We start from the raw sequence: 14,400 nt of genomic DNA, 5'->3' as shown, positions 1-14,400 counted from the left end.
CATACAGATTGGCCCCCCATGCTGCGACGGGATTTTCACCCTTCTTTCTCATGTATGGCCGCGAACCTGACCCACCGGTTCGGGCACAGCTGCAGATCCCCGCGCCGCTGGGTAAGACAAAATTGGACGAACACGTTAAATTTAACCTTGAAAAACTGACTGAGGCGCGGGATGCTGCCATGCTAAATTCTGACAGGCGTCAAAAGGCGAATGAGCGCCTCAGACTGACTCGTGCGCGCGTGCTGCAGTGGAAGCCAGGGGACAGGGCATGGCTGCACTGTCCCCAGGTACCACTCGCGACCTCCTCGAAGCTGGTGCGGCCGTGGCGGGGCCCCGTCGAGGTGGTCGAGGTTTTGCGGCCTCAGTGCGTCCGTATCAAATGGGGGAAGCGCCGGTGGTTCGTTCACCCCTCTAGGCTGAAACCCTTCGTTGCGGTGCGAGGCCCCACTCCACACGCGCAAGGCCAAACATGTGGGGGGTCGACCGACTCGGGGGGTCCGTCTCGGCTGCTCTCGCCTGACGTGTTGCCGGCTGTTCCGTCCCCAGGTGCACCGGGAATGACGGGCTCGCGCCTAAAAACCCACACGGGGGATGCCGAGGGTCTCGCGACATCAATCGCGGACTCGCCTCGAAAGGGACAGCTGCCACCGGGGTGTCCGCCATCCGGGGTTGCCCCGTGTGACGGGCCTGCGGCAAGGACGCGCGCTAAAACGCGCAAACTCTTGTGATACACAAAAAGAAGAAAAACATTTTTTTTATATTTTTTTCCACGTGTTATGGTTACGGGGCGCGGCGTTGGTGGGGGTGCTCCTGTCACATTGTTGTGTTGTGTGTATGCGGTGTGTGTGTGTTGTGTGTGCGCGGTGTGTGTGTTGTGGGTGCGTTGTGTGTATGTCGTGGGTGTGCTATACGTGCTTTTACGGATTTCGTATTTATGCGGGCGGGGGGGGGGTGCGTCGGACATTCCCTTCGGGGGTGTAGTTATTGTTGTTGTTCAATTTGCGTTCTGTTGAAAAAAATGAGGCACACACGGGGTCGAGGGGTAAATGTTCCTTTATTGGAATTGTTGCAGCCGGGACGGCTGCGAGCTGTAATGGGGGGGGGTGATGTAGGGCTGTTGCGGGAGGGCTGTATGTGCATAGGATCCAACGGGGAACAAACACAGTGGGCGGAGCTCCGGGAGTACACGGGGCGGTGCCCGCAACGACGTCCGCATCGGGCAGCCTGGGGGGTTGTGATCCTGATGGGGGTATAAAGGGGGATGACAGAGAGAGCTCGTGGCTCAGTCTGGGAACGAAGGAGGAAGAGAGAAGATCCTCTAGCTAGAGCCCTGGACTCCCCTGAGACGCCGCCCTTGTAAGGGCTGCGCAGGACCGAGCCAGAGGCGTGGTCCCGTGAACCAGGGTCAGTACCCTGGGACTCCGGAGACCGTAGCCCGACTCACCAGTGTCGGGCCAGATAGCCTCCCCTAGCCCGTTAGTGGAGGACTTGGGGGTAGGTCAGGATTAGCTAGGGTGTATCCCCAGTTATCCGGGTGAGGGGGCCGATACCCCCTCTGGTGCTGTCCTGTAACAACAACTTGTAATAAATATACGTGTGCCTCAACCTGGGTGTCCAGCGTCTTCACCGGTACTTCATATGCACACTCCCACAGCGCTCTCTCGTACGTAACCAGTTCGACGGCACTCCAGCAAGCGCACTCGCTTTCTCTCCCATACAGGACTTGAATAAAGGTGAACTTGCTACTGGCTGAGCAGAAGGGATAAAGGTTTCGGGACGATTCTGGTGATAAGGAGAGAACGCCTATGACAGGACAAACCACCATGGAGATGGGGCATCGCGTGGGCGATTGACCGTTTCTTTCATTTAGATATAATGTATTGCCCCATTCATGACACGGCCAATGAGTAAGGTTTGCAACGTGGTCAAACGCGTGCCAATTGGTTACTACAAATTTAAAACACCGGTGCGTTTGAGGGAAAAGCCACACAACGTGACACATTGCCCCAGTTGCAAGGGTCACCCTGAGTAAACACATTGAAATTACCGCTTTCTGATGATGTACTTACTGTGCAGGACAGTAGAACATCAACTATTCGGGGGGAAGGGTGTGCCGGATTTAAAATTGTTTACTATATCAAATTGGCATAAATAAACCATACAAATAGACAAAAATAACATTCCGTAAACCGTTACTGTATTTACTGTACCGTACTTACCACTCGAATCTCGAAGACTCTGCATGGGGTGAGGTACCTAGCACTAAAACGCTCTTGTTTCAAACACAACTTGTGTTTCAAATACAACTTGTGTTGTGTTTGACTGATGTTCAACGCCGAATTACGCGCACTTCTCGTCGGATCGCACAGTGTATATTTGTTTATATGACCGTAGTTATTAGTCATGAAAAATGTACGTACGTGCATTATTTTCACCCTTTGAATTGCGGCATGTATTGTACAATGTGCTGTATATACTATTTGACAGTGAGATCAAGCATGACTACTTTTTTTGTCACGCACGTGGTGCCGATCGCTGGTCTGGGACACACAGTTTTGCCAGATAGGCTCGGGACCGCCGGATAACGTTGAAAGCAGCTGGATAATCGCGCACCAAATAATCGATTATCAACTGCTTATAGTAATGTGGCAACTTTGTCAAACCAGTTTATAAATTGGAAGTGGGGGGAGGGAACAATGTCACGATGACACTTATAGACATAAAACTGGTGAAGAAATCAAGATGCGGATGATGGTGGATGAAAGTCACGATGAAGATGGTGGCAATGAATATTCGGGATGTACTTTCGCACACCACTTACTGCTCTGACCCTTTGCAATTTGTAAAAGAGGAATGAACCCGGATCAGATGGTATAGCGGTGGACATTGTCAAATAATTGGGCCATACGTTGGAACGAAATTGGCGGATCTGTTCACTAAATATTTGGTCGTAAAATTAAATACGGTACTGAACCGCAAGCGTGCATTCCGTTAAGAATACGGCTGCAGGGCTATCTTGTGTGCAGTAGAGGGCGTTGCAGCACAGTCCGTATTTATATACTTTTTTTTATTAACTTTATTTTTAGTAACGTGACTTTACCGAAAGAAGAAAAGAATATCCTCCCACGTTACGCTCCCTTGGCCAATCCGCACTGAGCGGCGGCGGCGCGGCGAACAAAGGCTACGTCGACGTCATGACACGTCGCGGTTCAGGGTAGAGAACCCCCCAATCGGTTTTGTGTGCATAGGAAGAGCGGATAATAGGAGGGCAAATAAGAAGTGCGTCACTCGATTCGCATGGGTGACAAGACAAATGGAAGGTCGCTATGGGGCAGCGTGGCGCGCAGTGGTCACACTCGTGCCTAACAAGGGCCTGGGTTCTATTTCCGACTCGGGCGCCTTTCTCCGTGGAGTAGTTTGTATGCTCTCCCTCTTGTTCTGCATGGGTATCCGCAGGGGTTTCCGGTTTGCCTATTATAGCTAAAGAAGAATACATTGCAACTGGCATTGGTTAAACATTCAAATGCTCTCAATTACTCATGTGGGTGTACAAGTAGCAAAATAACTCACTTCTGCGAAAACGTTGCAGGTTTTTCCTTAAAAAACAGTCTTGAGACTCGGTGAGGCTTTCCTGGGCTAAACAAGTGGAATAAATAAAATATGATACTCTTTGGGTCTTTTGGTAAAGTCACGTAGATAGAAAAATAATAAAAAAAATCACGACGTTTTGATCGCAACACAAGCAATCGTCTTCAGGTGAAAAATAATAATATTGCTCTGATTTGAACTAGATAATTTAGACAAGACTCTTGCATATTACTGGTTCTTTCGGTAAAGTCACATCTGATGATGATTGCTTGTGTTGCAATCGAAACATCGTGATAACTTTTTGTCCTTCTACGTGACTTTACCGAAAGAACCAATAATATGAATCCCTGCAGTTACAAAAGCTTTAAATCGAAATTTAAGACTCTTGCAATCACACTTAGCATTGACAGAAAAAATGTCTACATCTGATTGGGACCATGTAGATAACATGGCAGCCTCTTCAGCCGCCTCACTGTCAGCTAAATGCAAAGAGAACCTGATTTCCAAGTTCAGCCTCCTGTCTAAGAAGAAGCTAGAACCACACGTAAAAAAGTTAGACGTTGACAAGATTGTTATCAATCAGAGTAACAGCCCAATTTCCGACAGCCTAAAATCGGTACTAGCTAAAGGGTTGGATTTCACAGTCACCCCTAAACACATCCCAGTTGATGATATCATTGCCCAGGTCGACGTAGCCCTTACAGGTTTGGGACACATTCCTGCAGACGTGGCGAGGTCGGAAATCGCTGCAATCCTAAAAAGCACTAAGAAACCTATTAGCAACATCAGCAAGGATGAGCGCTTTGAGCTTGCTCAACTGAAAAAGAGAGATGACATAGTCATCCTCTCAGCCGACAAGGACAATGCCACTGTCATGGACAAAACCACATACAATAACACAATTCAGGACCTACTTAATGATGGCAGCTATACCAAAATTAATAGAGATCCGACCAACCACCTGGTTACGAAAACCAACATCATCACTGATTCGACATCTTTAAGCGAACAAACAAAGCGGCTTTCCTTAAAACCCTCTGCTGGCTTACCAAAAATCGATAAAGAAAGTACACCACTCCATCCTATCGTCTCCAACATTAGCTAACCCACCTACAAACTGGCCCGATTACTGTCTGAAACCTTGCACCCACTCATTGGTAAGACCACCTCAGCTGTACTTAACTCAATTCACTTGATATCTTCAATTAAGGACATATCACTATATCCAGTTGAATTGCTTGTCAGTTTCGAAGTGGTATCTTTGTTTACCAAAGTTCCTGTGCCTGACACCATTGCAATCATTGAAGATTTGGTCCAACGAGGACTGAATTCTGATGTACCGGCCCTGGTTAGACACTGCCTCTCCAACACTTACTTCACCTGGAATGGAACATTCTACAAACAAGTTGAAGGTACCCTAATGGATTCTCCCTCGATTTGAAGCTTTTGTGACTGCAATGATTCATATTCTTAGGTTTTTTTCGGTAAAGTCACGTAGGTAAAAAATTAAAATTAATAAAAGTAAAATAAAATAAAAATCACGACGTTTCGGAGGCAACACAAGCTTCCGTCTTCAGGTGGAACCGTCACAGCCCGACAGCTGTATCAAGTAAATGAGAGATTACAGGAGATACCACTCCGGATATATAATGGTTGAGGGGGGGGGGGAAGGGCCTGGAATGGCCCACTTTTTATTATTATGGTAAGGTGCGGTTTGAGACTATGAATAGACTGCATAACAAAAGACTGAGCGTTTATTATGGAGAGGTTCGGTTTGTGACTACGCCTGGCCTACATAACAAAAGTGTGAAAAAAGAAAGCTAAACCTGGTAGAAAGCTAAACATGGTAAAACAAAACTGGCTGTCTATCAGTAAGCTGTAATAGTTTTCTGTCAAATAAGATGGTCTAAATAAGTGTAGTTAAATCTTTTTTGCATGGTTAATCACATCTTTCCAATGATTACTCAGTTTGTAACCATCATCACGGTTGAAATTATGTCTGTGTTTGTATATTTGTATGGCTTCGTGTACAAACCTTTGATGGTAGCCAGGAGGTTTGCAGAGCACTTGGTCTCGGAAAAGACAATTTCATGAGAGCCAACAGAGTTGTAGCAATGATCGGCAACGGCCGAAGAATCAGTTCTGCCGTGTTTCAGATCTGACTTGTGCTCGCGGACACGATCAGAAACATGACGTTTCGTTTCTCCAATGTAGCAATCACCACAACTGCAACTCAATTTGTAGACTCCAGGATACTGTAAGTCAGGAACGACATCCTTCACAGATGGAATCAGATCACGGATTTTATGCACTGTACTGAATCGAACTTGGATCTTATGTTTGTTTAGAATTTTGGAGATCTTTTTGGTCACACCTGCTATGTATGGTAACGTGATAGTTTTGGTCGGAGTTTCATGTGGCTGTTTCTGTATGGTGGGAGAAACAGCTTGGCGGATGGTGCGGTCAGAGTATCCGTTCATCCTGAGGGCCCGATGTACATGTCTTAATTCACCGGCCAAGTGGTGTTGGTCAGAAATGCCATGGGCTCTGTGGTATAGCGTTTTGATGAGATAATTCTTTTGAGATGGGTGGTGGTGGGAATCCGGTTTCAAGGAGGAATCTGTGTGGGTGGCTTTCCTGTAGACAGAATGTCCCAAGGATCCGTCAGGTCTCCTCTCAAACAGAATATCCAAGAATGATAGTTTACCATCTTTCTCCACTTCCATGGTGAATCTGATGGATGGGTGTCTAGAATTGATGTGGACCAAGAAGTGGTTCAATGCTGGGAGGCCATGTGGCCAGATGACGAAAGTGTCATCCACATACCTCTTCCACAGGGAAGGACGCAGGGTGGATGTCTGGATGACGTCTGATTCAAACTTTTCCATAAACATGTTGGCTATAACTGGTGACAGGGGGGAGCCCATAGGGGTACCCTCATTCTGTTTGTAGAAGGTGCCATTCCAGGTAAAATAGGTGTTGGGGAGGCAATGCCTAACCAACGCAGGTGTAGGGGTGTTACGGAGGGGCTGTATACATAGGATCACACGGGAAACAAACACAGTGGGCGGGGCTTCGTGAGTGCACGGGGAGGTGCTCTCAACGACGTCCGCACCGGACAGTCTGGGGAGGCTGGCCCCACCCCTCAGCGGGGGGTTTTGGTATAAAAGGGGATGAACCGGAGAGCTCGGGAAACAATGTTAAAGCTAAACCAGTGAAGACCGAAGATCGTCTAGCTAGAGCCCTGGACTCCCCTGGGTCGCCGCCCTTGTCAGGGCCGCGCAGGACCGAGCCAGCGGCGTGGTCCCGAGAACCAGAGCTAGTGCTCTGGGACTCCGGGTACCGTAGCCCGACTTACCAGTGTCGGGCCAGACAGCCTCCCCTAGCCCGTTAGTGGAGGACTAGGAGGTAGGTCAGAGATAGCTAGCAGTATATTCCCAGCTAGCCGGGTGAGGGGGCCGATACCCCCTCCAGTGTGGTATGTCCGCGGTTGTGACAACTGTTGCGGAATAAATACGTGTGCCTCAACCCCGGCGTCCAAGAGTCCTCAACGATATTACATCTGGTGACAGAAGTGAACGACCACGAATATGGACACGCGCTGGACAGCTCGAGCCGGGGTACCGGAGGCGGAGGACACCGCTGAAATTGTGGAGCCCAAGACGGCTGAAGAAGGCACCGAGCAGCCGGGGCCGGACGCATCCTTACCGCAGCATCGGGATGAAGGGGAGCCGTCAACAGAAGGACTGAGGCTGGCTCACGCGAGACTGGCGGAGCTGCTGTACGCTGCTGCCGCCACGCTCGAACACATCACACGGCTGGGGGCTGGTGGACCGCCACGGGGCGAGGACAGCCGACGACCGGTGCGCCTTCCCGCCATTTCAACGGAGCCCACCTTTGAATCTCCCGCCATCGCCGCAACAGCTGCTGAGGGCGTGGCCGGCCTGAACCTCGGGTCCGACATCGGCCTCACAGGGGCTGCCGCGTCATCACCAGCGGACAGAGCGTCACCACTGGTGCGACCGGCGATGCCATCCGTCGTTCGCGCCGAAGCCCAGCCGAGTAACGGGGACAGCGGAGTGCGAGCTTCCACGGCGGCCGCTGCGCTGCACCAACGGCTACCTCCACTCAAAGAGTTTGTGGGCGAGGAGGGCGACTGGGGCGGCTTCCAGCGGCGCTTCCTCGCGCACCAGGAAATGGCGCAGTGGTCGGATGCCGAGGCTCTCTGCGCGCTGCCGGCGCTCCTCGACAGCGACGCCCTCGCCGCTCTTACATCGGCGCCGAAGGACAAACGCTCTACGCTACAGATGGCGCTGCAGTTGCTGGCTGCGGTCTACGGACCATCGTCGGAATGCAGGCAGCTCTTTTATGATCGCTAGCGGGGTGCAAAGGAGTCGCCCCTGGCGTACCGTACGAGTCTCCTGGCGCTGGCGAAGACGGCCTTCCCACGAATGGACGACGAAGGCGTGGACGCGATGGTAACGGAAAAGATCCTCCTGCTGGCGGACGACCTGGACATCGCCGTCGTTGCACAGGAGGACACAGAAATGGGTTCCCTCCAGGCTGCGCGGCTCCTCCACGCCAACCTGCTGTCGCAGCGACGGAAGGCCAGCAGGGCAGCGGCTGGGCGTACGGTGGCTGCAACCACCCTCCCGGCGGAGGAAGTTTGCGCCATCGACCATCGACTGCAGCAGAGGGTGGGAGTACGGGCGGGTCGGGATCGATCGAGCCGCTCCGACCATCCGTCATCGCCACCTGCGCTCCCGCGCTGTTACAACTGCGGCATCCGGGGCCATGTCGCCTCGGGGTGCCGCTCTCCTCGGCAGCGCGGGACGACGCCTCGACAGGACGCCGGGCCTCCTCCCAAGCTCCATCAACATAATGCCGATTCGTATTTTAATAGACCAGGGCTGCATTGAGCTCCCGTCGGGACGACGCATGGCGTTTCTGCCATCCCCTACTGCGGCTCGGACGGCGTTCGCGACGGTACCGGCGTTCATCGTTAAAACGGTTCGCGTACCGCCGGGGGCACAAATGTTGGTGCCTCTCAAACTTCGTCGGCCCTTCGCTAAAGGCATTGGGGACCAGGGAATTCTGCTGGGGCCATCTAGAGCCGGGGTTAGCGGACCTCATTTAATTCCGGCCCAGACCATTGTAAAAGGGGACGGGGACCCTTTCATCGCGGTCCTCAATGTGGGGTCGCAGACAGTGGTGGTTCCTCAAGGGACTGTGCTTGCTCACGCAACGCCGGTGCCCTGTGAGGAACCTGTCGCGAATCACGTAGGCACTGTCCCTCTGCCGCATCCACATTCGGACACTGATGAAGGGTGGCTCGAGGCGCTTTGTGCGGGATCGACGGACCTGTCGGATTTAGAGCGTCAAAAGCTTAGGACACTGCTGCGTGAATTTTCCGACGTTTTCAGTCAGAACAAATTCGATTTGGGCTGTACCCATCTGCTGCGTCACCATATTGATACAGGTGACAGCGCGCCAATACGCCAAAATCCTTTTCGGTTAAGTCCCGCCGAAAAGGACCATGTCAAATCGGCTGTTGATGACATGTTAGCCGCCGACATCATTTCTCCCTCTACCAGCCCGTGGGGAGCGCCGATCGTCCTGGTTAAGAAACAGGATGGCTCGTTGCGGTTTTGCGTCGATTTTCGCCGCCTCAACTAAATTTCTGTTGCCGACGCATACCCGCTCCCACGGATTGACGAATCGCTGGACGCCTTGGCGGGAGCGCGATTCTTCTCTACATTGGATTTGCTTTCGGAATTCTGGCAGCTTCCTCTGGACGATGATTCTAAGCCTAAAACCGCATTCCGTACACCGCACGGTCTCTTCCAATTCAACCGGTTGCCGATGGGACTCCACTTGGCGCCGGCGACTTTCCAGCGATTGATGGAATTGGTTTTGGCTGGATTGCAATGGGACTCGTGCTTAATTTATTTGGATGACGTTATCGTCTTTACCAGAACATTTGACGAGCATCTCCAGAGGTTGCGGGGGGTTTTCCTCAAAATGCGGGCTGCTAATTTGAAATTTAAACCCCAAAAATGTCATCTGTTACGCGAATGTGTGCGTTATTTGGGACACATCGTTAGACGCTCAGGTATTGCTACCGATCCCGCCAAAACGCAGTGCGTCAGCTCCTAGCCGACTCCCACCTCTGTGGGAGAGGTCAGGAGTTTCATTGGATTCGCGTCGTATTACCGACGCTTTGTTGCGGATTTTGCGACAATTGCAAAGCCCCTACACGCTTTGACGTCAAAGGGGGTCCGCTTTCATTGGGGACAGGAGGAGGAGGCTGCTTTCCGCTCCCTTCGGGACGCTCTGGTTAAAGCTCCTCCCTTGGTTTACCCCGATTTTTCTAAACCCTTTGTGCTCGACACCGATGCGAGCAACACAGGTATTGGGGGCGTGATTTCCCAGGTGGTTGACGGCGTGGAACGGGTAGTCGCGTACGGTAGTCGGGTGTTGTCTCCAGCGGAGCAAAGATATTGTGTCACCCGTCGGGAACTGTTGGCAATTGTCTATTTCATCCAACAGTACCGCCCATATCTGTACGGTCAGCGTTTCACCGTCCGTACAGATCATGCGGCACTACAGTACGCCCTGCGAGTTCAACAACCATCGGGACAATTGTCTCGATGGTTGGAGGTTCTCCAGGACTTTGATTTTGAAACCACGTACCGTAAGGGCGTTCGCCACACCAATGCGGACGCTCTGTCGCGCATGCCAACCACCCCCGAATGCGCATGCCTCCTGGGGTCGGGCCGTTGCAGGCATCCGGGGGAAATATCTGTTCCGGTCTTGGCGGCCGCAGACGACGCAGCGTCAATGATGAATTCGATCGCACAACAGGGATCAGATTCCCTGTTAGGGTTGCCTGTCACTGAATGGGGGCGCCTACAGATGGAGGATACCTCCCTCCTCGCGTTGCGTCGCCGCGTCGGGGATGCTGGGCGGGGGAGGGGTGATGCCGACGCATGGGAAATGGTCACAGGTCTGCTGATGCATTGGGACGGGAAATCCCATCGACACCGGCTGGTGGTCCCTTCTGGGTTACAGGGTAAGGTGGTGTGGGCCGCTCATGAGCGCCTCCTCCACCTGGGGACCCAAAAGACCCTCGCCTTGCTCCAGCTTTATTTTTTTTGGCCGGGCATGACAAGGGATGTCGCAGATCTGTTGGGGTCATGCCCTCGGTGTGCGCAACGGAAACCACCAGCACGGGAGTCTAACCCGCCTTTGCAGTCTATCAGAGTCTCCAGAGTCAACGAACTTGTCGCGCTGGATATTCTGGGCCCATTCCCCGCCACCCCCAGGGGCAATAGATATTTGTTGACCGGGGTGGAGTACTTTACGCGCTGGCCTATGGCCTGGCCCCTGGCCAACCAGTCGGCAGCAGCCATCGTGGAGGCCTTTGTCCAGGGATACGTCCTGGACAAAGGTGCTCCCGAGCGGCTGCTGACCGACCAGGGCAAACATTTTTCTGGCAAACTGCTCCAACAAGTCTGTGAGCTCCTGGGCACGAAAAAAATTCGTACCTCTCCCTATCACCCGCAAACTGACGGGATGGTCGAGCGTCTGCACCGAACCATCACGTCCATGTTGTCACAGCAGGTTTCGGACTCACAGACCGATTGGGACCTGCAAATTCAAGGGGTCCTGGCAGCATACAGATTGGCCCCCCATGCGGCAACGGGATTTTCTCCCTTCTTCCTCATGTATGGCCGCGAACCTGACCCACCTGTTCGGGCCCAGCTGCAGATCCCCGCGCCGCAGGGTAAAACTAAATTGGCCGACCATGTTAAATTTAACCTTGCGAAATGAACAGAGGCACGGGATGCTGCCATGCAAAATTCCGACCTACGTCAGAAAGCTAATGAGTGGCTCAGACTGGGTCGCGCGCACGTGCTACAGTGGAAGCCGGGGGACAAGGCATGGCTGCACTGTCCCCAGGAACCACTCACGACCTCCTCTAAACTGGTGAGGCCGTGGCGGGGCCCTGTCGAGGTGGTTGAGGTTTTGCGGCCTCAGTACGTACGCATCAAATGGGGGAAGCGCCGGTGGTTTGTGCACCCTTCCAGATTGAAACCCTTCGTTGCGGTGGGAAGTCCCACTCCACACACGCGTGGCCAAACATGTGGGGGGTCGACCGACTCAAAGGGTCCGTCTCCGCTGCTCTCGCCTGACGTGTTGCCGGCTGTCCCGCCCCCAGGTGCACCAGGAATGACGGGCTCACGCCCGACAACCCCTACGGGGGATGCCGAGGGTCTCGCGACATCGAGAGGAGACTCACTCGGAAATGGACAGTTGCCACCCGACGGCCCGCCATCCGGGGTTGCCCCATGTGACGGGCCTGCTGCAAGGATGCGCACAAGAATGCGCAGACTCTTGTGATGCACAAAAAAAAAAAAAAAAATTCACATGTTATGTTCACTGTGTGCTGCGTCGGTGGTGTGTTCCTGGCACATTGGATTGTACGTATGTTGTGTTCACTGTGTGTTGTGTGTGTGCTGGGGTTCCCTGCAAATTGTATGTACGTTGGTTTTACGGAATTCGTATTTATTCGGGGGTGGGGTGCGTCGGGTTATTTTCCCTTCTTGCTTTTCTGGTTCTTGTTGTTGTTCTCGTTCGCGTTATTGTTGAAAAAATTGTGAGGCACACGCGGGGTCGAGGGGTAAATAAACTTTTATTGTCGTTTGTTGCAGCCGGGACGGCTGCGAGCTGTACAGGGGGGGGGGGGGGGGGTGATGTAGGGGTGTTACGGAGGGGCTGTATACATAGGATCACACGGGAAACAAACACAGTGGGAGGTGCTCTCAACGACGTCCGCACCGGGCAGCCTGGGGGGGCTGGCCCCACCCCTCAGCGGGGGGTTTTGGTATAAAAGGGGATGAACCGGAGAGCTCGGGAAACAATGTTAAAGCTAAACCAGTGAAGACCGAAGATCGTCTAGCTAGAGCCCTGGACTCCCCTGGGTCGCCACCCTTGTCAGGGCCGCGCAGGACCAAGCCAGCGGTGTGGTCCCGAGAACCAGAGCTAGTGCTCTGGGCCTCCGGGTACAGCCCGACTTACCAGTGTCGGGCCAGACAGCCTCCCCTAGCCCGTTAGTGGAGGACTAGGAGGTAGGTCAGAGATAGCTAGCAGTATATTCCCAGCTAGCCGGGTGAGGGGGCCGATACCCCCTCCAGTGTGGTATGTCCGCGGTTGTGACAACTGTTGCGGAATAAATATGTGTGCCTCAACCCCGGCGTCCAAGAGTCCTCAACGATATTACACAGGTACATCAGAATTCAATCCATGTTGGACTAAGTTCTCAATTATTGTTAGGGTGTCCGGTACTGGGACTTTGGTAAACAAAGATACTACATCAAAACTGACAAGGATGTCATCAGGAGATAGTACCATGTCCTTAACCATAGAGACTAATTGGGTTGAGTTGAGTACTGCCGAAGAGGTCTTGCCTGTGAAGGGAAGCAGAGTATCTGATAGAAAACGGGCTAGTTTGTAGGTAGGAGAGTTTATCGTCGACACGATGGGTCGTAGCGGGGTGCCTTCTTTATGGATCTTGGGAAGACCATGGAGTTTGGGAGGTCTAGCTGCCGATGGTTTTAGAAAGGAACGTTTGCTTGGTTCGATTAGGGAAGTCGAACTCGTGATGATACTGTTGGTTTTTGTCGTTAGGCTTTTAGTGGGATCGTTTTTAATTTTGGAGTAACTCCCATAATTAAGAAGGTCCAGGATTTTGTTGTTGTATGAATCTTTATCCATGATGACCGTGGCATTGCCCTTGTCTGCCGAGAGGATGACTATATCATCTCTCGCGAGCACAAGTCAGATCTGAAACACGGCAGAACTGATTCTTCGGCCGTTGCCGATCATTGCTACAACTCTGTGGGCTCTCATGAAATTGTATTTTCCGAGACCAAGGTGCTCTGCAAACCTCCTGGCTACCATCAAAAGGTTTGTACACGAAGCCATACAAATATACAAACACAGACATAATTTCAACCGTGATGATGGTTACAAACTGAGTAATCATTGGAAAGATGTGATTAACCATGCATAAAAGATTTAACTACACTTATTTGGACCATATTACTTGACAGACAACTATTACAGGTTATTGATAGACAGCCAGTTTTGTTTAAACCAGGTTTAGTTTTTTCTTTTTTCACACTTTTGTTATGTAGGCTAGGCGTAGTCACAAACCGTACCTCTCCATAACAAAGGCTCAGTCTTTTGTTATGCAGTCTATTCTTAGTCTTAAGCCTCACCTTACCATATTAATAAAAAGTGTGCCGTACTTGCCCCTTCCCCCCTCTTCAACCATTATATATACGGAGTGGTAGCTCTTGTAATCTTTCATTTACTTGATACAGCTGTCGTGGCTGTGACGGTTCCACCTGAAGACGGAAGCTTGTGTTGCCTCCGAAACGTCGTGATTTTTATTTTATTTTACTTTTATTAATTTAAATTTTTTACCTACGTGACTTTACCGAAAAAACCTAAGAAAATGAATCCTTGCAGTCACGAAAGCTTCAAATCTAGAATGAACGTCTCCATTGTCAACAACACCAGTCACATCTCCAACTACAACGTTTTCTTCCACAACACCTATGTCAGACACTACAACTATTTCTCCATCCACCATTACCTCAGAATCGACAACTTCAAGCACTGAAACTGTCTCAACAACAGCAGCGACTTCTGCATTGTCAACAACACCATTTACATCAGCGACTGCAACAACTTCCAGTATCCTAATGGTGGAAACATCAGGAGCGACATCTCCGTTTTCTTCGA

The 14,400-nt window shown here is 51.6% G+C and overlaps 1 protein-coding gene across 1 annotated transcript in view; it reads left to right on the top strand.

Moving 5' to 3' along the window:
- The first annotated feature begins 557 nt into the window (after positions 1-557).
- LOC144942655 (uncharacterized) overlaps positions 558-14,400 on the top strand; it is a 91,765-nt gene continuing 77,922 nt past the window's right edge. Inside the window, exon 1 of the mRNA XM_078869453.1 lies at positions 558-654. Within this exon, the coding sequence (XP_078725579.1) occupies positions 558-654 (97 nt within the window). The remainder of the gene's footprint in view (positions 655-14,400) is intronic.

The sequence above is a fragment of the Lampetra fluviatilis genome, chromosome 28 (assembly GCF_964198595.1).
Source record: "Lampetra fluviatilis chromosome 28, kcLamFluv1.1, whole genome shotgun sequence".
NCBI classification, from domain to species: domain Eukaryota; kingdom Metazoa; phylum Chordata; class Hyperoartia; order Petromyzontiformes; family Petromyzontidae; genus Lampetra; species Lampetra fluviatilis.
Note: the sequence above shows the minus strand (reverse complement) of the source record. Positions and strands in the feature narration are given on the sequence as shown.